Source organism: Arachis ipaensis, chromosome B6 (genome assembly GCF_059453495.1).
Source record: "Arachis ipaensis isolate K30076 ecotype BB chromosome B6, ASM5945349v1, whole genome shotgun sequence".
Taxonomy (NCBI): Eukaryota; Viridiplantae; Streptophyta; class Magnoliopsida; order Fabales; family Fabaceae; genus Arachis; species Arachis ipaensis.
In genome coordinates this window covers 123,225,117-123,248,485 of record NC_142441.1, presented here as the reverse complement: position 1 = coordinate 123,248,485, position 23,369 = coordinate 123,225,117, and the positions used below count along the sequence as shown (strand labels likewise).

Sequence of the window (23,369 nt, the reverse complement as noted above, 5' to 3'; positions counted from 1 at the left end):
TGAATTAGAGTAAGTATCATGTTCATTTGAAGTCCAATTAGTGATTGAGCTTGTTAAATTGAACCTTGGAGGCTTGAATTGAGCATTGGGTGCTGAAAATTTTGGTGGTAGAGGCTTGAGGCTTGTGAATTGAGGAAGTTGAGACGTTCTGGGCATTAGGGAGGAATTGACCAAGGTATGGTTTTGGTTTCTCGTAGATAATGTGTAATGTAATGTGAAAACTTAGGCTAGTTGACCGTATAATAGGTTGAATTATGTGAACTTGATAAGGTTTAGTGATATTTGGTAAAAAAATTGAGTTTGTTATGAGCTTTTGATGATGATTGATGAGGATGATGAATATGAGTTATGAATGTTGATACATTGTTGAGTTGTGTTTGTTTTTATTGAGGATTGTTTGGAATAAAATTGCTAGAATTGAGATTTGGTATGTTGTGGAAGATATAGAATGGATATGAAATTGTGTTAAACATATTTAGTGTTGTTTTGAGGTGTAACACATTGGTTTCAAAATGGAAGTTTGGTAAAAATAGAGGTTTGGCATTTTTTTGTGAAACTTATTTTTGATCAACTTTGCCGGGCCATAACTTGGCTTCTAGACCCTCAAATTATGTCAAACTTATTTCAAATGAAAGTTAACTCCGTGAAGTTTATAGAATTTAAAGAACAGACTAAAAATAATTTTTAACAAAAAAATTATGCACGTCGGAAGTTTGGTGTGCAAAAGTGATTTCTGCAGACTTAGCAGCTTTTCTGAAAAATGCAGCGCATGCATAGGCGGACACATGCATGCATATGCGAGAATTTTCTATTTTTCAACACGTTCACGCATGCATGGGGTGGACACGTACGCGAGTTTGGTAAATTTTCAAATCATGCGTACGCATGATGCATGCGTACGCGAGAATGCCCAGTTTTGAACTTAAGCGCACGCGGAAGGATGGACGTGTACGCAAGCCTCCCCTCTGTTTTGAACACCCACGTACGCGGAAGGTGCTTGCGTACATGAGTTTGTCAAAAATCCCATCCATGCGTATGTATGGGGTGGCATGCGTACGCATGACCACCCTATTTTGGAAAAGTTGTATTTTTGTGATTTAATCATGTTTTCTAACTTCTAAACCTCTATAGTTACCTTCTAAAGTTCCAAATTTAGTTTCTAACTATAGGAAAGGGGGTAGACCTAGAGAGGGAGCTAACTTGGTATTGAAGAAAGATTATGAAGTGATGATTTATGATTGAGAAGTGTGAAAATGTTGAATATATACTGAATGAAGGCTGTATTGAAAATGAATGATTGATATTGAATGAATTATATGGTTTATTGCACTTCTATTATCTGAGATACGAGTTTTTCTGGGTAGATGCAATGGCTAACCACCACTCGCTCCAGGTTGAGACTCGATACTCTGTTGATCCTACGTCGCAAGATGTGGTCGGGCACTTTAATTCCCTGGAAATTCCCCCAATGAGATGAAAAACTGAGTGATTGAGATTATATGCATAGACTCTTAGGGATGCGCACACGGAAGGAGTGTCCAGGGTTAGCTACCGGACATGTCGGGTTTGGCTATATAACTGACAAATAAGACTCATTAGCCATAGGCAGGTATACATCATATGCATTTGTCTGTTTTGTTTGAGTGTGTATTACTTGGGTTTGCCTACTTGGTTAACCATGTCTACTTGCTATATGTTCTACCTATTGCAACTGCATTCTATCTGTGTTTTCTTTGTCTGTACTATATGTCTTTGCAACTGAGAGATCCCTTGTTTGGCGGAGGTATGACGAGGGTAGTTCCATCGGTGTTTCGGAGGGTTGGAGGAGACAGAAAGTGAAGCGTTGAGTTTAGGCTACGCTTAGAAGGTAAATATCTTAGATAATTTACCTAATTTATGGATTATTATATTCCTTTAAGTTTAATTCTGAGTGTCGGAGTCCTAGAATTGCCTCTGGCTTTACTGAGACCTTATATATTACCTATGTTGGCACCATTACCATGTTGAGAACTCCTGGTTCTTATTCCATACATATATTGTTGCTTTTTAGATGCAAGTTAAGAGGCACATCGATGAGCGTTTGGAGTTTCCTGCTGCAAGCGAAGTTGGGATGCTGTATTTTGTTGTTATGCTATATATATATATATATATATATATAGGTTATTCTCCGTATATACTTTATGTTTGATCCTCCTAGAAGCCTTTATGGAGAAATAGGTGCTTGATTTATGTATTTTAGGACATTTGGGATATATATATAGTATTTATACTCCGGCTGGCCTTGGTTTCGCAGGTCGAGTCTAGAGCTTGATATTCTGTATATTTTGGCATTCTACTCTTTCTTTCATCTGTCTATTCGTTTACATGTGCGACGCGCTTTTCTTTTTGTGGTTTTGCTTAAACTTTCCTTCAAGGCTCCTCGTTATAAATTTCTTTCAACTATTTCTATGTATATATTTTATTTTAGAGGTCCTAATGTCTCAGTATCTCTATTTTACGACTTAAACGTAAAGCTCTGTACAAATCCCTAACCATATTCCAAACATCCGAACTAATCTCCCAATGTTCTTTGAAGAAGTAAGCTTGGAAACCATCCAGACCTGGAGCCTTAAAGGAATTCATGCTAAAAATAGCTGACTTAACTTCCTCCATAGTAACAAGCGCAGTAAGATTACAGTAGGCTTCCTCATTCAAAGAAGGAAGTGGGACTTCATCTAGACACCCCAAATCAACATCGTCTAGCTGCCAGAATAAACTCTTGAAGAAAGATTCAGCATCCTGGCTAAGAGCCTCTAGATCCATCTCCCACAAACTATCCTTGAGAAAGAGACCATGAATCTTATTTTTCTTCCACCGCACAAGTGTCTAAACATGGAAGAAGCTGGTGTTTCTATTCCTGAACTTCACCCACTATTTCTCTGGATTTTTGAAACTAAAGAAGTTCTTCTTGTACAAGAGTGTTATTATAATCTTCAATAAATCTTTGTTCTTTTTTATGCATGAAAGAGCCTTCCCTCTCTTCCAAATGCTTCTAAAGATAATTAATTTGACGCTTCAGTTCACATTTCCTAACAAAGATGTTACCAAAATTGTAGAATTAAACTCAAGAGAATTCTTCTATACCTCTGAAAGCTTGCCTTGCACCCCTCTTAAGTCAGACCAACAAGACTATTTCACAATATCTCTGTAACTAGAATGAGTAGCCCAAATCGGCATAAAATAGAAGGGTTTGTTCCTGTTCAGCTGTAGGCTCCCTTTACATTGCACTAAGATAAGACAGTGATCAGACTACAGTCTATTCAGTATTTCTGCATAGTCCCCAGGAAAAAGAGATAACCATCCACTATTAATACGAACCTAGTCATGTCTTTTTGCCACCTCAATATTGCTTTCACCCTCCTATACCAAGTAAAATATCTCCCAATAGTCTTCAAGTCAAACAGAGCATTGTCTCCTAAAGAATTGGCAAACTGATCAGCACGTCTCTCGAAAAATAACAACCCTTAGCTTCATGAAAGAAAATAACTTCATTAAAATCACCGAGAACAATCCAATGCCCTTGAAAAGATGAAAACTGAGCTACCAGGTAATCCCAAAGAAGACCTCTTATATTATGTTGAGGACTACCATAGATACTACTATACCTCCAAACTACATTTTCAAGTTGAACTTCGATAATGACACATTAATCGCAAGCATCAAACAATTTGCAGCAAGTATCTTGTACTGAAGAAAGGAACCAGATACCACCCTTATGTCCAACTGCCTCTTCTCTATACTAACAAGATAGTAACCGAGTCTTTTCTAGAATAGTTTTAAATGTTGAAAGGGAGAATGGGTCTCAACTACAATAAAGAAAACATGTCTAAATTTCCTAACAAGCTCTTTACAATTTACTTGGGCTAACTTATTAGAAGAACCCCTATTATTCCAAACTAAGATATTTAAATTATCCATTAAATAAAATTGACAAGAGGATATAAAAATAAAAGATAAAATTAACTTGCACCACCAACCTCAGTAGAAGACTTGTCCCCTGGAACGGAACACCTTGGGCCTCCATGTACCACTGCCTTCTTCTTCATTGATGATGCACATTTATCCCGAGCCACAGTCATAGAGATCAGCGGCGGCGCAGCGCTCTCTGGACCTCCCTGCATCCTCTCCTTTTCAGACGTTGATACAATGCCATACTCCCGTACCCCATTCACAGGAACCAGCAGCGACGCTACTCCCTTCTCCATTGGAATCATGGCTGGACTCTCGAGGACAGGTGCCTCCCCCGCCATGCCTCCAACCGGCGAGTTTTGCAAGGATACCGGATGTAGACATTTCCTGATGGAGAGCCCTTTTGTTGCTGGCGTATGGGAAGATGACGACGCATGCTGCTGGGTATGCCCAACTCGGACTCCCTGCTTCTTGGACCCCCGTGAAGGCTGTGGTTTGGCCTTCTGGTGGCCACCCGACCCAGAACAAGTTTGATTGGGTCCTTGGGCCTTCCTTGTTAAATTGTGGCCCAACTTCAATTTTTCTTTCTTCAACACCTTATGCCACCCTGCTTCTCCCTCTCCACATGCCTCCTTTCCATTGGCCCCGTTTCTAGGAACAGAATCATCCCCAGATTTTGCACCCAAATTAGTGCCATTATCCTTGCTTAAATTATCGGCCAGATCAACAGTTTTTGTTTCACCTGAATTTTGAATTTCCGAATCCGACTTGGCGCAACCCTGTGCCTCCCCCTGAACAGAGTCAACCCTCTTCTCTTCCATAGGAACCCTACTCAAGCATTGAGATTTATCATGGGCATATCTTGCACAAAATTCACAAAGCAGAGTTAGACTTTCATACTCCACATTGTAATAGACACCCTCAACTATGATATTCTTGATCACCGACAATCCTAAATTTATTTGAACACAAGCACGGATATATCTCCCCCTCTCTGCCAGTTTGGTGGCCAAATCAACTTTTACCGGGACTTCTATTATAGCTGCAATATGTAGCATTGCCTGCTCCTGATAACACCAGATTGGGAGATTAGAGACCTGAATCCAAACTAACGTAGAATCGAAAGATTGTTCACTCGATTGGAAATCAACATCCCATGGTTTTACCGCCACGTAGTGACCCTCAATCAACCAAGGCCCACCAAGCATGACCTTCTCACAATCCTCAGCGACATCGAATTTTACCAGGAAATATCCAAATCCCACATTTAGCAGAATGAAACCTTCTTTGATGCGCCATACTACCCTTAACTTATGAGAAAGAGCTATATAACTATACTTCCTATCCAGGACCTTGATAACTAAGGCTTCTCTAGGAGAATCACCCTGCTTGCCTACCACCGTTGCAATACCATCTCTGATAGTGATCCGACGAGTGCAAAGGTTTTCGACTTTATTATACCAATGACCTTATCTCAAAAAGAGACTTAGAAACCTTCTGAAAATCAACCGAAAAAGATTCTCCTTACACACCCACCCACACTCTTCCTTTTATTTCTTTCGACGACATGACCCTCATCCTCCCCATGTTTCCCCCGTCACACGCCCGCTCTCTCCTTCGCTCATATCTCTCCTAGGGCATAACAATAAATGTAGGTATAGTAATAAATGTAAGTATAGTTCACATGAAAGTATTTTAAGCTTTTATTAAATTATTTTGAATTTAAATTTTAGAAATTAAAATAATTATACTATTTTAATATATATATATATATAATTAATTTTAAAAGAAAAAAATTAAATACCAAATCTTTCATATTTCTATTATAACAAAAATATTTGAACTTGTAAAGATTTATGTATATTATATTAATATTTAAGATAGGATTTTATATCAATACTAAATTTTAGGGGTATGCATGGGTCGGGTGAAACCGGGTTTGATGTGACTCAAATCCGACCCGAAATATATACCAGGTCTATTTATTAGACCCGAACCCGACCCTAGACCCGATGAAACCTATACACTTTCGGGCCACGATTATACCGGGTAAAAACCGGGTGAAAACCAGGCCGTTAACATTACATTACCTTGATACCTTCTTATAAGTTAGCATGTGAAAATATCCAAATTTTCAAGACTCCAACCATTATTTGACATGGTAAAATTCACTTAAAAAAATATAACAAGAACCAACTCTTCTCTAAAATTAAAGCATAACCATAATCAATACTAATATTGTCTAATAACACCAAATATTTAAATCAATACAAATAACACAATATTATGCATTAGTCTAAAATCTTATGCATTTTAAACATAAAACATTAACTTATAGTCTTATAATAACTAATAACAAAATATTAAGGTTTACAATACTTAAATTCTACATAAGAATAGCCATCATCCATCACTAATAACACAAAATATTAATTATGTATAATGACTGGGCCACCGGGTCGAGTTCGGGTGACCCGAGCCATGGCTCGGACCCGACCCAAAATAATGACTGGGTCTATTTTTGAGACCCTTACCCGATCCTAGACCCGGTGAAATCACACCAAATTAACCCCTAAAGTGTTCGGAGCCGGGCCGGATCTTCGGGTCGGGACGGGCCATGCACACCCTTACTAAATTTTTCTCAAAAATACAATTTTTAAACATTTATCTCATGCAAAATATGCTAATATTTTGAAATTGATAAATTTTGCTATCTTGTACTCTTAAAGTATATATTAAGAAATATTAATTATATTTATTAGTTTTTATTGTGATGTAACCTACTTAATTATGTTACTATCTCTAATTTTTTATGATTAAATTAATCTTTAAAAATCCTAAAACTATTAAAGCTTCCTTCCAACATTATTAGGAATCAAGTCCGTGAACCTTTTACATTCATTTATTGGCTTTTTTTTAATGAAATTAAAAGTAGTGATATACTATAATATTATAATTTTTGGTGTTTTTTAAAAGTGTGGAAGGTACACAAATCGAAAGGTCTGATTTCTGTATCCCAAATTTTTTAATCTTTTTAATAGAAATCTCTCGGTCCGATTTTAGTACTTCTCACAAATCAGACGGTTCGATTTCTGTACTTCTCACAAATCGAACGTTCTAATTTCTACTTCTTTAATTAACTAATTCTATATTTGAGAATAATACCTTATCAGTTTATATTTCATATTTCAGAAAACCACCATTACTATTCCAATAACAAAAACAAAAAGTGTCATCTATTATATGGCCTTTGTATTTTCTTGTACATTTAAATGAAGCAAACCAAAATATTTGGGCTATTTTATTCGAATAAACTTTGTAGATATAAATTGAAAAAGTATTAGAACGAATTTACTGTTTTTAAGAATTTATCACCGTCTTACCTATAGATAAAATGACACTGACAAAAGATCCTCCCAAATTTTACATATATAATCAAGAAATATACACATATAAATTATTATATTTTACATTTTTTTGGATGTTGACTATATATTAACGGGACTCTTCTTTCTTATAACTAAACCAAAATTAAAATTATTCACAATTACAAATAGGACAAGGTGCATTTTATTCCAATCCAATCTCCCTTATTATTATTATTGGAAAATGCATTTAATGTGTGGAGTCCAATTTGATTATCCTTCCAAAGATCAAACTGAGATCATAATAGTAGGAACCAATAGAGTATATCTATCCTAGGAAATAGCCAACATTCTTGGTGTACAAGGCACTATTTTAAATTAGTTAGGAGTGTTTATAAATTGGATCTGATATGCATATTCATAGTATTTATTTAAATTCAATCCAAAAATTACGAATATCAATCCAATCTACAAAGCTATCCGATCCGATTCGATATGCACACTAATAGGATCGGATAGCAAATTTTATGTAAATATCAATATATCCACAGATTTGCAAAAATACATAAATAAGTAAATATTTCTTTTATGTTTATTTCAACTAATAATTAATTAATTATCATATATATTATATTACTTTATTTTTATTATTTAAGAAAAATATGTTTAATAATATACTAAGTGTAAACATGTTTAAAAGAGTGAAAAAAAATCTTAAATATTTTTTTAATAAAAATAAGCTTTTTAAAATATTTTTATATTTTGTGAATATATTCAAGATTTCGGATCAGATCCAAGCTTAAAAATTATGGATATTGAATCCAATCTAATTCGATAATTTTAGTGCAGATGATATCAAAATTTTAGTCATATCTAATATATGTTCACCCCTAATTTTAAAAGTATGGTTGCTAATGCCAAAATATTGTTCTTTAATAATTTTTTTTTTTTAAAAAAGTGTATCAACAATTTGAGGGGTACCATGTCACATACTCACAATCTTACCTTTTTGTTTTTAATTTTGGGAAAAGATAATGATTGAAGTTAGTCCAAGAATGTGGTTTAGCAAATGAAATAAAATGCACCACACATCACTTTACTCTTAACTATTATTCTAATATCAATGCTTGAAATGTCACTAAGACACTTATACACCCATTAATTGTAGGTGCACCCCGAATCAACACCCTGCAATCCTCTCTAACATCACCATATTACAACTTACAACTCATCCTCCGGCGGACATGTTACCGGTAGATACAACGCTACCAAAGAGGCCATACCTTGGAGCTGAAGGTCTATGGCTTCAGCTATCCCATATCTAGTTACCTTGGGAGACTGAGTGATCATGGCAATAAAGTTGACATTAGTTAGCTATCCCATATGTAGTTACCACCACCCTTATCGTCAACGCTCTTTCCCAGTTGACAGGTTCAAGGCAGAGAAGGAGTCAGTTCAGAGGAAAGGGCCAAATACACCATGCCATGCCGAACAGAACCATGAAATCTTAATAAGTTTCAAAGTTGAATGGGGTGTACTGTGTAGTAAAGGATTCCAGCCTTAAGATTTCTAGAGTTGATATGATTTTGTTAAAGAAGAAGAAAAGTTAGATTATGTGACGCATGTTGTGAAATCAGCAAGGGCATGAGAGAAGCCTAGTTAGATACCAGAAATGGTGCCAAAATGTCATAAAAGTTCAAAGGTTCTTTAAGCTTTTAGAGCTTTACTTAGGATAATATATACAAAAAAGACAACCATATTAGACTACTTCTCCCAAATTTACCTATCTAGGTAGACTCCATCTCCAAGATGTTTCCGTAAATCCATGTTAGAGAACAGTCAGAGTTGCTATCCCCTAGCCTTTTCCAAGTCTGGGAGATCTGCAAATAATTTTCAATTGTGTCAGCTATTAACATGGGAATATAAAATTAATTTAATTTGTGTTCACGGTGTTTGTGTAAGAAAGTTTTAAACATATATCTAATTATGTATTACCATATTAGCAAAAGTAACAAACTTTGACACCCACGACCATAATGGTCATTAAAGAAAAATCAATTTGATTTGAGCACCGAGAAAAATTTTTTTTACACAATAAATGTATCGATAAACACATAAAATAGCAAATGAAGGGCAGAATGGAAACAAAGAATATGGTTTGATGATGAGATCATTTCCTAGAACAATGATACAAAGGGAAACACATTCCATGAGGCACTAACCTAATTAGGTGAAGGGAAGGTAGATGTATGCAACCTTACCCCCATAACCTGAGGCTATTTTCATGATTTGAGCTTGCGACATCTGGTCAGAAGCTAATAGTAACTTCGAGTTTGACTAAGGTTCACTCTCGAAGAAAACAAAAGAGAAAATACTTAAAAAAATAAAAAAAATGTCAACTGTGGGGGAAGACTACAATTTCTTTTATATATTGAACAAACAATAGAGATGAAGCAGAGGTCATGCATGTTGCATTATTAAACATGCACCAGAATGCAGAAAGGCGAAAGGTAAAGAAACAATGCATAGCTGTAGACAGATGTCAACCTTACCAACAAGCATCATTTCAGCCTGCAATCAAAAGCATCATTTTGACCTAAGTAAAAATACAAGTGGTCAAGTAGATCACTTACACAACATTCCTTCATCCTCATCACTGCTTCCCTCGTCCTGAGCAACAAACTGCGAAAAAGAAGACACCAGAAAGTTTCTTGACCTATATTGCTTAATATTAAAATTGACAAGTAGAGAAAGAAAAAGCTTACTCGAGTATCATCGTCAGATGCCAAATCAGCTGCAAAAATTCAAGAAAAGCTCAATTAGGCAGGCGGAGGTAACCACTTACAATAAGTACTCAACTTAAATGAAAACATCAAGGACCAAACAAAAAGATGAAAACATAGTTGTCTAAGCCATCTGACATGAGAGTCAATAATCAGGATCAGGGGAATGTTCAGATTATCAGAGCGGTGCCCCTGGGGTAGTCATCCTTAGACCCTATCTTTTTTAGGATTCTGCCATCCAAATCTAAAGTGCAAAAGGTGCCTACTCAACCAACCAAAGTGCTTTTTGTACAAGGCAAGGGATCGTACAGCGAGTGAAGTGATAACTTACGTTAGAAGGAGACATTAAAGAAGTACTAAACTTTTGAAAGGGTTTTGATGGGGATCGATTCTTATATAGGTACTACTTACCAGTTACCATAGACAGCATCCAATATTAAACAGTACAAGGTAGTGAGGCCAATATTAAAGCACCAATCTCCAAAAATAAATAAATATTGCTGAAGGAAGTGCCTAATAGATGGTTATGTGAGCAATATTTTTCTAAGAATTTCAATATGTTTGGCTAAGCAAGTTTCTGCCGTTTCCAGGTTTACTATATAATAACAGGTTTAAGTGTTTAACCGTATGGGGTTAGAAAAACCAGATGCTGATGGATTCAGTTTTAATTCTGGACTCAGCTACTCTTAATCCAGTTATGGTAGTATATATGTCACTATATTTTAGCTTTATTTGAACATGTAAAGCTTCGAGCCCATTTTGTAATTTTAGAGTTCAGACCATACTTGCACAAATATAACAATAACCCCACTTAACTCAGTTTGCTACCCTTGGTTACGTCACAATGCAAGCCAAAATCTAAGCCATAAAATACCAAGCCTTTTTGCTGTCCTATATTAGTCGAAGTCTAAACGCCTATGAAGCAGCACAACAACGATAAACAGATGAAGCAACTAAGAGAGTAATTAGGAAATCTTCTTTGCAAACATCTTTTCGTAATCAAGAGAAAAAGTTGGACAAGTTTTTAGATGCCTAAAATGAATTGAACATGCAAAGTAATGGAACAGTAAAAGCAAGAAGAAATAATATTCTAACCAAATGTGTCAAGATGAAAACAAATCTATCACAATTTCACAAAACTTAGGATCTTCTGCGTTACCAGTGCAAAGGAATTTTTGTTAAAAAAAAGCTTTCTTAAATTAAAACCTTGGACAAAATTGTAAAGAGTATGAATTATTATAAAGTTAGAAACAAGTTGACGATAAACAGATGCATAAAGATGTAAACTCTTCTCGTGTTTTGATTTAGAGCTAAAACACCGAACAAATGCCAATCAGATACATCTTAGGACAAGTTACGCAATCTTACAAGTTGACTCTTCATCATCTTCATCACACCATCTGTGCCAATCAACCTTCAGGTATGGAGCAGGTTTCTCTTCTGACTTCAGTAGCCTCTTCCACCAACCTTTCTCTGCTTTCTGAACATAGCATAGTATGTTTCTTAAACCAGCTTTAGTTCTGCAACGCTGCACACCGCACCACAACAAATTTTAAGCTAAAACCATCCAAATTTTCAAAAGCTTGATATTATTTAAAGAATAATACAAAAAGCATTATTGTTTCCATAAAAGCAGCATATAATGTGTTGCAACCCTAAACACCAAAACAACACCCTTTGGTGACCTCAAGGTCACAGGTTCAAGCCGTGGATACAGCCCTTCCCTGGACCCTGAGTTAACGCGGGATGCTTGTGTACCTGGCTGCCCTTTTATACAACCCTTTACTACCCTGTGGTTTATGCAGAAAAGCTGTTAAGTAAAATCATTGTTTGGAAGAACATAACATGTATCTCAAGTTCTCCTAATTGAAAGAACAAGATCAATCTAAAACAATCCATAAGGTTAAAGAAGCTAACAAATACATCAGTTCGAAAGTGTAAAAGGAGTATGCAACACCGCATCTCACTGAAAAATAAATTCTACGTACTATTAATATAAATATTTTTATACAGACATTCAATCATGTGCTACAGCATAGACTAAAACAGTTAACTTCCGTGCAACTATCTTATAGAGAAATCACTTTAATCTCCCTGGCAGCACTTGATTTTAAAAAAGTTGTTGTACACGTCTGTTAAACTCAGAGATATGTATATCTATACAGAGGTCCCGGATAATCGGAATTCGAAATGCAAGTGAAGAATAGCCATCCTTAAATCTCTGCATTGTGCTAATACTTAGATAAACACAAAGCATGCAACACAAGAAGTTAAGAGCTCACCTCAGGTGCAATGGGGCCATAAAGCTCTAAAGTGAAGCTGTAAGATTCACCTTGAGCACCAGAAGCAGAGAAAGTAAACAAACCATGAGGCTCACACTTGACAGAGACATCCTTTGCATCAGGCAGTGCCACAGTCAGATAAACCTTGTCAGAACGCTGTGCCCACAGTACTTCAGGATGGTGACTGAATACAAACACAAAACACAAATCACTTTTTTCAATTGCTAAATCAAAATCATACCATATACATCTATGATTTCTTTTCTTTTAAATGATTGAACAAATCAAATTCTTGACAACAAAGAATAGGTTTATAACATTCCTAAATTCTTATTTTTTTTTTCAATTGATTTTTTTTTAATTCTTACGAATAAAAAGAATGGGGCAACCACATTACAAAGTCTAAAGAAATTACTTTTATGATAAATAAACAATAAAACATAATCATACACAACAATAACTACAATGGGGGCATTGAAAAAACCCTGATGAGTCCAATAAGCAATACCGGGATTGAACATAGCTCTACTTTTTTTTTCTCACTAAAAGTTAAAAATATTAGGAAGAACAAGAAAAATAGTGATATGAGATTCAGGCAGAGGAGCAGAAAGTGGAAAAAATGAAAGAGGGGGAAGTTAGAAGTACCTCATTTGGCGTTGTTGAGAGAAGAGTGTGATAGCGAGAGAGAGAGAGAGAGAGAGAGAGTGAGTGAAACAGAGAAAATGGGAGTGGGTGTATCGGAGACAGAGAAAGAAGGAAGAAGTGACAAAAATGGAATATTATTATTATAATAATTCGTTGTGTGTGACGTCAAAAAGCAAGGTCGAGTCAGCTTCGGTTGGACCTTGGTTTCTTTTTCTCTTCGTAAGTCGTAACTCCGTTAGGTAAGCAAGGTGAGTTTTTTTCCTGAAATAAAATAAAAAATTTTATTATTTACCCAAATCTTAATCTTTAACTTTAATTCTTTTTGGATCTAAGGAGAGTTCGTCGTGGCTCAATTTTATGGAAATGGAGCCTGAATGTGAGCTTTTCATCCATATGGAATCAAGGGGGCTAGACATATATGTGGGACAGAATTTTGGCAGTTTTTGGGAGAAGAACTCGGACCGTCTGAGTTCTTTGTTGTGAATTTCGTAAACTCGAAAACGCACGGTCCGATTTGGGGTGGGGAGGGAAAAACTTTTGGTGCGGAGAAAACGGACCCTCCGATAAGGTTGAGTTGGAAGGGCAACTCGGACGGTCCGAGTTGCATGTAGCTGAAGATGAATGGAGTCGGACCGTCCGGTTTGGGTAGGGATGTCAGAACCGGTTTATGAAAACGCATGGTCCGATTTGGTTGTTTAATATATTTTTGAATGAAGTTAACCTAGTCGAATGGTCCGAGTTGAGTAAAGGGTCTATATAAAAGTGTGCAACGAGTTAGTGTTAGGTTACCGTCTTCTTCCCCTTCTTCAGCGCCGCTTCCTCTGTTTCGTCTTTCTCAATCTCTTCCATAGTTGATCTAAATCACAGAAGTTAGTAGTTAATGTTATGATTTTTGTTTTTGTGAGTAGGAAAAATGAGTGACAGAGTACTACTAAAGGTGTATTATTTTGGTCAGATTTTATTACAAACGTCTGAAGGAGTAAAATTTATTTGTGATAATCCACTAGATGTTGTTATTCCTTTTATTATTTCGTTTGAAGAACTTAAAGGTTTGATCTGTGAGAAGATTGATTCTGAGAGGGCAAAAAAAATATCATGTGTTCTATATAGATATCCGTTACCGGTATTTGGTCGGTTCGTCCAATTTCAAACAAGATATGTGACGAACGAAGCGAGCATGCAGGAGATGTTTTCAATGTATATTAAAAACCGGGCTCAGATCTCGTTTATCGAGTTGTATGTTGAGTTTGAACAATCTGAGACTGACCGAAACATTCTACGGGAAGATTATAATAGTGATAGTGAAGAAGAGTTCGAAAGCAACTACGAATGTGTTGGTGCAGATGGAGTTGAAGCTCATGGTGACGGAACTATGGATCCAGATGTGACAGAGGTGGCAGATGCACTCGCAAACGATATGCTGTTTGCGGAGCCTTCATTCATGTGAGTTCTGGACTTGGAAGCCATGCATGTTCCGGAGTATCCGGAATATATGACTGCAGGTACGTTATAAAAAATAATAGTTTGGATTATTTAGTTATTGAATTATTTATGATTGAATTAGTATTTATTAACCATTATTTTAGCATGCGTTGATGTCATGTATGTGTTAGACATTGAACCGGTTTATAAGATCCTATGTAAAAAAAAATTAAAAAATAGTAAGAAGTTAAAAAAATAGAAGTCAAAATATGTGTTTACTAACATTGGAAAACATATAACGTTATTTTAAACTAATATAGAACATAGAAGTTACTATTTTATTATTATTTATGTTATACATTATAGGTATTGGGTAAAAAATATTAATAAAATTCTCTACATTTTGAAAATGAAAGTTAACGTGTGTTTGTCGAAATGACTTAGAGAACCGGACCGGTTAGTATTTGGTTCATCGGGGTTGACGGTCGAACCGATCGGTTTGGACCGGTTTTTTACATCTGACGTTCATGTTCGTATTTGTGATAAAAGTTACACAGTAACATGATGTTAGGGTTGGATTTATATCATACTTGATGCAGTGAATATTGATTTATTAGGGTTTTGAAACATATTTGTATTTATTGAAATTTTTCCCATGCTGGTTGTCCTGGCAGAAGTTCCTATTGTCGCAGATGGTGAATTTGCTGTTGGGATGGAGTTTAGTTCCCGGGAAGCTGTTATTAAGGCAATAAAAGAGTATTCTATACGACGAAGCGTAGACTACCGGGTGTATGAGTCTGAGCCGTTGACATTTTATGCCAAGTGTACACAGTATGGGTCAGGGTGTGATTGGCTTATCAGGGTTAGTCTGATCAGCAGGAAGTATTGTTGGGTTATAAGGAGGTATAATGGTACTCACACTTGTACCAGAGCCACCATTTCACAGGATCATTCGAAGCTAGACTCCATCACAATTGCAGAAGCAATAAAGCCATTGGTTGAGGCTGACCCCTCCTTAAAGGTAAAATCGGTTATTGCAGAAGTGCAGTCGAAGTTTAACTATACCATTAGTTATCGGAAAGCTTAGTTGGCTAAGCAAAGGGCAGTAGAAAAAATATTTGGAGGTTGGGAGGCATCGTACGAAGCGTTGCCTATATGGTTTGAGGCCATGTGTCATAAAGAGCCATCAGCTGTTGTCCATTTTGAGACTATGCCTGCATATCAAGGCGATGACTTGGTCAGTCATATTCGGGTACTGCATAGAGTATTCTGGAGTTATTACCCCTGCATCAAGGCATTCAGACATTGTAAGCCACTTGTCCAGGTGGACGGGACTCACTTGTACGGAAAGTATAAGGGTTGTCTACTAGTCGCAGTTTCACAGGATGGCAACAACAACATCGTCCCAATTGCGTTTGCTATTGTCGATGGAGAGACTTCTGATGCATGGCACTTTTTCCTTAGTAACTTGCGTCAACATGTTGTCACTCGGGATGGTGTGGGACTAATATCCGACCGACACGAATCCATCAATGCAGCTGTGGAACGGAGTAACGGAGCCTGGTCACCTCCTAGAGCTTTTCATATGTTCTGCATCAAGCATATAGAGTCAAATTTTCTGTGAAAATTCAAGACACCGTACCTCCAAAAATTGGTCGTCAACATAGGTAACCATTTACTAAATTTAAGTAACTTAATAACAGAAATAAACATTAATATTTGTTTTTGACATCTATAATTCATCTATTTTTTTTGTTGCTATTCTCTAGGATATTCGAGGACGGTGCGGGAGTACGAAGTGCGTTACCAGCGATTACGGGAACGGGGGGAAGCGTACACTAACTGGTTAAACCGAATTCCTCGCGAACAGTACGCACTGGCGTTTGATGGTGGATACCGATGGGGTCACATGACAACGAATCTAGTGGAATGCATCAATTCAGTGTTGAAGGGTGCACGCAATCTTCCCATTACTGCTCTTGTCAAGGCAACATTCTACAGGCTGAACGAGCTTTTCACCAGAAAAAGAGCGGAGGTAGAAGCGTGGATTAATGCTGGCCATGTGTTCTCCGAAGTCGTGACCTCGAAGTTGCATGCAAACCAACTTGCATCAGGAAACATTCAGGTCAGTTGCTTTGACCGGCAGAATGAGGTCTTCGAGGTGCGTGAGATGCCAAGCGGACTGGAGTTTGCAGTTGATCTACGTGGCCTTCGATGTGACTGTGGAGAGTTCCAGGTGGACCGGATCCCCTGCAGACATGTGTTCGCATGTTGCGCCAACCAGCGACTGGATTGGAAACTGTATGTGCATGATGTGTATAAGATGGACCAAGTTCGGCGGGTGTACCGAGCAAGATTTGGCCACTAGGTAACCCGACGACATGGCCTGCATACAACGGTCCTCGCTACGTACCGAATCCGTATCTGAGACGTGTCTCGAAAGGGCGCCCGAGGATGACGCGCTTGTTAAATGAGATGGACACGCGAATGTTACGTCGTCCTAGGCGATGTACGCTATGTGGAGCCGAGGGACATAGTCGTAGTAGATGCCGTCGGTCAGCTGGTACAAATGCCAACGGAGATGCTCAGTAGGGTCACATTGTGGTAGGTGTAGAACGTCACTAGTATGGCATGGGTTCTCCTTTTGAGGTAACTTGACCTGACATGTGTAATATTGTATAACGTTTTTAATATGTTTTTATTTCAAAACGGTTTTTATGTTGTAACGTTCTTCAGTTGTTCTTATTTTAATGTATGCTAGATGTATGTGTTAAAACATAAAACGGATACGTATCACAACAATATATTATAATCTGCGAACATGTTGAACCGGCAGGTTCGCGTCACAATTTTCCTGGTTGACCTGACCGGTCTGGTTATTAGGTTTTTTGGTTGAACCGGCCAGTCCGGTTCATTCAGTTTTTCTGAATGAACCGGCCGGTCTGGGTCAGAGGTTTTCTAGTTGAACCGGCCAGTCCGGTTCATTCAGTTTTATCTAAATGAACTGGCCGGTCCGGGTCAGAGGTTTTCTAATTGAACCGACCAGTCCGGTTCATTTAGTTTTTTCTGAGTTAACCAGCCGGTCCGGGTCAGAGGTTTTCTAATTGAACCGGCCGGTTCGGTTAAAACCTATCATGATTGAACCGGCCGGTCCTTTTCACAAGTCTCCTGGTTGAACCGGCCGGTCCGGATCAAATGTTTCCTAACAGAACCTGCCAGTCAGGACCAATTTTCACATTCAGTACATATACAACACCTGTAGCTTAATACGTAGTCAAGATCAATAATACCTGAGTAGGGTCCGTGGGGTTTAAATACTATAAACATACAATATAAATGTTACCAAAGTCCTTCTCACTAATTCAAATTGTCCAATAGATACAAATTAGTATAAACACAGTCCAGGTGATTACAACTTAAATAAATAATTTAAACCCCAACTACTTTCTCATGGCCCACTTCACATCCTTGACAAAATTCTTGCATTTCTTCGCCGCCTTCTTGAACACAGATGGAGTGTATCGACTAGCGCTGCGACGTGGTGGGTCAATCCTCAGATTGTACCCTTTGGATGTTTCATCCGGAGTGCGTGCCTGACCTGTATACAATTTATAAAAAACAATTAAATGTAGTGCATCAGGTAATCAAAGCAAGACATATACCACATATCATTAACTAAAAGTCAAACAGAGATCCCAGTTAAGAGCAAAAAATAAGTAAGCAATCGAACATGTAAAGTAAAATACAAAACATAATACCATCATTACGAGATTCCTCATCCTCATCGAACTCCTCTATTTCATCATCCTCATGATCCTCCTCGGCATCCGGGTCATCTACTAGATACTCACCTGTCTCTTGTCCGAGTGTGTTAGCATTTTCCTCAATGAGTCCCATTGAAACACGGTTAGGGTTCTGACTAAAAAAAGCTCCGCGTCCACCGTCACTCCTACTAGAGTCAACCGACACAAACCCTCCAGAAGCAACCGATGAGGTATGGCCCGGATACCTCGCATCCAATGAATACCTACCTGCCATAAACTCAGGCTGATGTCCATATTGTGATAGTCCAGGATCTGCAGACATCAACCCAAGCAACTGGCTAAAAGAACCTCCTTCTCCTGTTTCAAACTGTGAGGTTCCCCAATATTGTTGACTTATTGGAAATGATGAGGGTAAATGTGGCTGAGGTACATACTGGCTTGAGGACTGAGGTTGTTCTTCTGGAATCGGGTTTGGAGGTAATATATGCGGCGAATGTGGCTCTTGTCCTTCATTGTCATGATCCATATCCTGACTACCCTCATCGGTATCCTGATTATCCTCATCCAAATCCTGATCACCTTCATCCATATCCTGATCACCTTCATCATTATCTTGACCCACAAGATTTGACAAGTTCAAGTGGTCCCCATATTTTGATCGGTACCAATGCATGTAACTATCTAGTAGATGATGTGAAGGCATGGGAAGCTCAGATAGAACGTAGTTATACCTGTTTGACCAATGCATCACCAAATTTGAATGACTCGGTTCCGTGGCCCAATTAAGATTCTTGGGACCCTTCAGGGTTTCTCCATGCGCCTTCTCTAGATTCCGCTCCTGACTAGGTTGTCCTTGAACAAAACCAAACTGTCGCCTAAACCTATCTGTAGCATGCCACTCGATACATTCAAATGATACCAACGGAACTGTAGCGCTCTAAACAACCGACTGCATGTAGATTTCAGGAGGAATGATGTTTGGATCCATGCGATCCACAACATAAGCAACCCAAACAAACTGGAAAAAATAAAGGAACCTCATGATCACAGTCCAGAACGCCAATTACAGTAACAATGCTGTATAATTATGTCTCAGACCCTAAACCGAAAACTAAAAATACTTTAATTAAAACACACCTGCCCTTCCTGAAGTTCGTCAAATGCCTTCCTAAAGTGACCTAACTTCAGATATCTATATCGCCGGTCACCACGCTCCCAGTTCCGCCACCTAATATGATATACTCAATTACCTCAACTAGCATTAAATGAATCTTAACTATCAAGATACGGGTACATTGAAACAAATTATTACCTGTTTGCTAGCGGAAAACTTCGAGGTTCCCTAGGTAGCGGCGATAGATATGGCAGCCTGATCCAAGCCCAACAGAGTAGAAGTGTTAGTGGACCATCTATTTCCTTGCAGTTAAAACGGGATGCCCGGCATAATGCCCTGTAGAGATGTGCTAGGCACGCCGCTCCCCAACTATACTGACCAATACTAACAAAATCACGTAGCAAGGGTAGAAATTTCCAATGCACTCCTGCCCCAGACTTATCCCCAAACAAGATCGTCCCGATCAACAACATAATATGGCACCTCACATACCTCTGTATACTGATATCATCAATCAACTGTAAATTTTCTTTTAGATTCCGCAGCCAGGTAAGTTTTATGCAACTACCTCTACAATCCGACTTAGGCGGTGCAACTCCAAATTGAATCAAGCACTCCGCCTCCAACGCTTCGAAACTGCTCATTGTCATCCCTGTGACTGGAAGACCATCTGTGGGAAGACCAAGAATCAGAGCTACATCTTCAAGTGTCACAGCACATTCACCAATGGGAAGGTGAAACGTATGTGTCTCTGGGTGCCAACGTTCAATTTGAGCATTTACCAATGCTTTTTGACACTGCACTATCCCAATTTGAGATGCATGATAGAACCCGGTAATTCGCAAATGATCCTCCACCCTTTCGTTATACCGATCCGGAGGAAGTGGATGGTTACATGTCAACATTCTTGATTTCTACAAAAAAAAAACATAACAAATTACTACTCAAATTATTAAGAATTACTAACTTACCATCATCAATCTCTTGACTGAATCCTTATACAACTAATTCTTGTAACCTCTAAATTTATTTAATTAATCCTCAAAATTATTCATAACTGCTAATGAAACTCATTACAAATACATATATTCCTAATCATAAATCTCAACAATATTGCAACATCCACAATAATATCGAACGTTAATTACTCTTTTGTTAAAAATTTTTTTTCCTCCAGTACAAAATATTAATAATCTCTATATGCCATCATTCATATTCTAACAACGGTAATAATTAACTTGCTAATAATAATTACTACAATTAAGATTATTTAAATATTCTCATAAAGAAATATCTAACATGGCTTAATTAAAATAACCTTTCTAATCAACTCAGCATTAACACTTTATCACAATAATAATAACATTTAACCAAAATTGATAACAGTTATACTTAATTTATTAAAAACACATTTAAATAACATTGGCTTACAAATAATAATTATACTAAAAATAAATAAATTTATAAAAAATTTACATTATCTACTACTTACTACTACACCCAAAAACACAAAACTAAACAACAACAACAACAACATAATCATAAAAAATTTCCTTATCATGATATATATAATTCATAATCTGTAAAAAAAAATTTAAATCAAACCTAATAAATATTTAAAAATTAGTCATAACCATTCTATTTATATACTTCAACTACACGCCTAACAACAACATAATCATAACAAATTTCCTAATCATGATTTATATAACTAATAATCTGTAAAATAATTTTAAACAAATCTAACAAACAATCAAAAATTAGTCATAATCATTCCATTTATATTCTTCAAGTGCATGTCTAACAACAATATAATCATAAAAAATTTTTTTATTATGATAAATATAATTATTAATCTGTTAAAAATATTTTAAAATAATCTAACTAATATTCATAAATTAGTCATAATCATTCCATTTATATGCTTCGTCAACTGTGTGTCTAACAATAATCATAATATTCAAATTTTATATTTTAATCATTATAAATATTAAAAAATTCAAAAAAATTAAAAAAAATACTTACATAATCAGGATCACTGAGATAATGAATAATATGAAACTCAGATCGATCAACATCTTTAACTTTGTATTTTTTTGGCATTGTTGTTGCTCCTCCACCATGCAAAACTCAGAGAAACTCAGAGAAAGAAAGAAGAAGGCTGTGAGGGTGAAAGGTTAGTGGGAGTGAAGTGTGGTTTCGGTTTCGGATGGTAAGAGAGGTCATATTCCTTTCTGTCTTTATGAGGGGAACCGTTTAGGGACTCGGCGGGGAAGCAACGCGTGTCCATTGATGAACATACTCGGACCATGCGATTCGTCCAAGCCCAGCCAACTCGGAGGGTCCGAGTCCCTCAGCAGCCTGACGCACATGCACTGGAGTCGGACCGTGCATTTTGTCGCTTGAAATCGGAGGGTCCGACTCCCTTTCCCCTGACACCACAACTTGGTTACACACCTCCCACCCCCATATCCTTCTCATACACCACCTTCGGTACAATATGTAAATTAAAAAGCGGTTCGTTGTAGTATAAGCAAACTCTATAAATTTTATAGAGTTCACCTAATTTTCAGTGAATTCCACTTCAATTATTTTTAAAATACACGAAACTTAAATCTTTAAACCATTATCATGGTATCTAAGAATACATAGAAATACATAAAAATATACAGATAATTTTAACATTGCTACCATTTTCATAGTGCGACGAATTTGCTATGAAAAAAAATCGTATTTGAAAAATTAAAGTTAAAAAATAGTGTTTGAAAAAATAATAATTTTTTTAATTTTATTTCAAAAAAAAAAACCCAAATTTTTAAACTTTACAATGGATAATGGCAACTATTGAAAATTTCTAGAGAGTATGAAAATGGTTGTCCTTACTGCCAACAATGTTAAAAAAGTTATCCTTGTTTTTTGTGTATTTTTATGTACTCTTATCTACTCTTGGGTAGCGTTTGTTTTGAGGTATTGAGACAGAGACTCAAGACTGAAACTCACTATCATGTTTGTTGGTTCAGAGACTCGTACTAAAATTTCTGTCTCTGTCACTATCATGTTTGTTGGTTCCGAGACTCTTACTAAAATTTCTGTCTTTGTCCCAAAATTTCAGTATTTCAATACTTCCAAAAAGTGGAGATACAAGGAACTAAAATTTTTAGAGATGGAGACTGAAACTTTAATAACATTTTATACCTAAATACCTTCATTTCAATTAATTAATTCTAATTTTACCCTTTGTACAAATTAAATTAGAATTTTATTCTTATTTTAATTTCTGTCTCCCACTTTGCACCAAACATAATACTGAGATTTATTTTAATATCTGTCTCTTAGTCTCTGTCTCTTAGTCTCTGTCTTTCCATCTTTGTTTCTCGACCAAACGCTACCTTGGATACCATGATAATGACTTGAACATTTGAGTTTCGTGTATTTTGAAAATAATTGAAGTGGAGTTCGCCGGGTGCGACGAACCCGGCGAACTCTCCCTAAATAAAAAAAATCGTATTTAGGAAATTAAAGTTGAAAGATAGGGTTTAGATAAATAATAAAATTTTTTATTTTATTTTAGTGAAAAACCCAAGCAAGGTGCATTTAATTTCAGCCCATTTTTAATTGGGTTGCACCTCAAAATCCATTATTAAATATACACAATATACTTTTGAATAAAGTTTTACATTCAAGCAAAATATTTAATTAAAATTAACTAAGTTGTTATAACAATTTTTTAAAGAGTAATTACCCAAATTAGTCCCCAAAAATTTTAAAAGTGGAGATTTAGTCCTAAAAAAAAATTAATACGCAAATCAATCTCCAAGGTTTTACTCCGGTAGACAGATCAGTCTCCAGTTCATTTTTCGGCAGAGTAATTACCCAGATCAGTCCCCAAGGATTTTAAAAACAGGCATTTTAGTCCTCAAAAAAGATTAATATATAAATCAATCTCTAACATTTCTCTCCTTTAGACAAAATAGTCCTCCTTCCAAAAATAAAATAAAATAAAATAATAATTATTATTATTAATTGCACAATAATATTGTACTATA

At 36.6% G+C, this 23,369-nt stretch overlaps 3 protein-coding genes across 6 annotated transcripts; 1 reads left to right on the top strand and 2 right to left on the bottom strand.

The window, feature by feature from the left end:
- Nucleotides 1–8,303: 8,303 nt before the first annotated feature.
- Nucleotides 8,304–13,139, bottom strand: LOC107604808 (co-chaperone protein p23-2). Of its 4 annotated transcripts, none has more exons than XR_002349147.2 (7): nt 12,829–12,981; nt 12,379–12,562; nt 11,465–11,624; nt 10,079–10,107; nt 9,947–9,995; nt 9,097–9,193; nt 8,304–8,882 (listed from the first exon to the last, which is right to left on the bottom strand). XR_002349147.2 is itself a non-coding variant. In XM_016306502.3 (6 exons), the coding sequence occupies exons 1-6, from the start codon at nt 13,026–13,028 to the stop codon at nt 9,162–9,164; spliced, it is 459 nt and encodes a 152-aa protein (XP_016161988.1). In that variant the 5' UTR covers nt 13,029–13,139; the 3' UTR covers nt 8,898–9,161. The 4 variants fall into 4 exon arrangements, 2 of the variants coding, with proteins under 2 accessions (XP_016161988.1, XP_020960425.1); XR_015886133.1 differs by having other exon boundaries at nt 8,304–8,728; XM_016306502.3 differs by lacking the exons at nt 8,304–8,882; nt 12,829–12,981 and adding an exon at nt 13,024–13,139 and having other exon boundaries at nt 8,898–9,193.
- A 2,474-nt stretch (nt 13,140–15,613) lies between these two features.
- Nucleotides 15,614–16,813, top strand: LOC148562568 (uncharacterized). Its single transcript, XM_088490919.1, has 2 exons — nt 15,614–15,995; nt 16,215–16,813. The coding sequence occupies exons 1-2, from the start codon at nt 15,614–15,616 to the stop codon at nt 16,811–16,813; spliced, it is 981 nt and encodes a 326-aa protein (XP_088347045.1).
- A 1,072-nt stretch (nt 16,814–17,885) lies between these two features.
- On the bottom strand, nt 17,886–18,483 carry LOC148562567 (uncharacterized). Its single transcript, XM_088489966.1, has 2 exons — nt 18,204–18,483; nt 17,886–18,043 (listed from the first exon to the last, which is right to left on the bottom strand). Exons 1-2 carry the CDS (start codon nt 18,481–18,483, stop codon nt 17,886–17,888), a joined length of 438 nt encoding a protein of 145 aa, XP_088346092.1.
- Nucleotides 18,484–23,369: the final 4,886 nt, after the last annotated feature.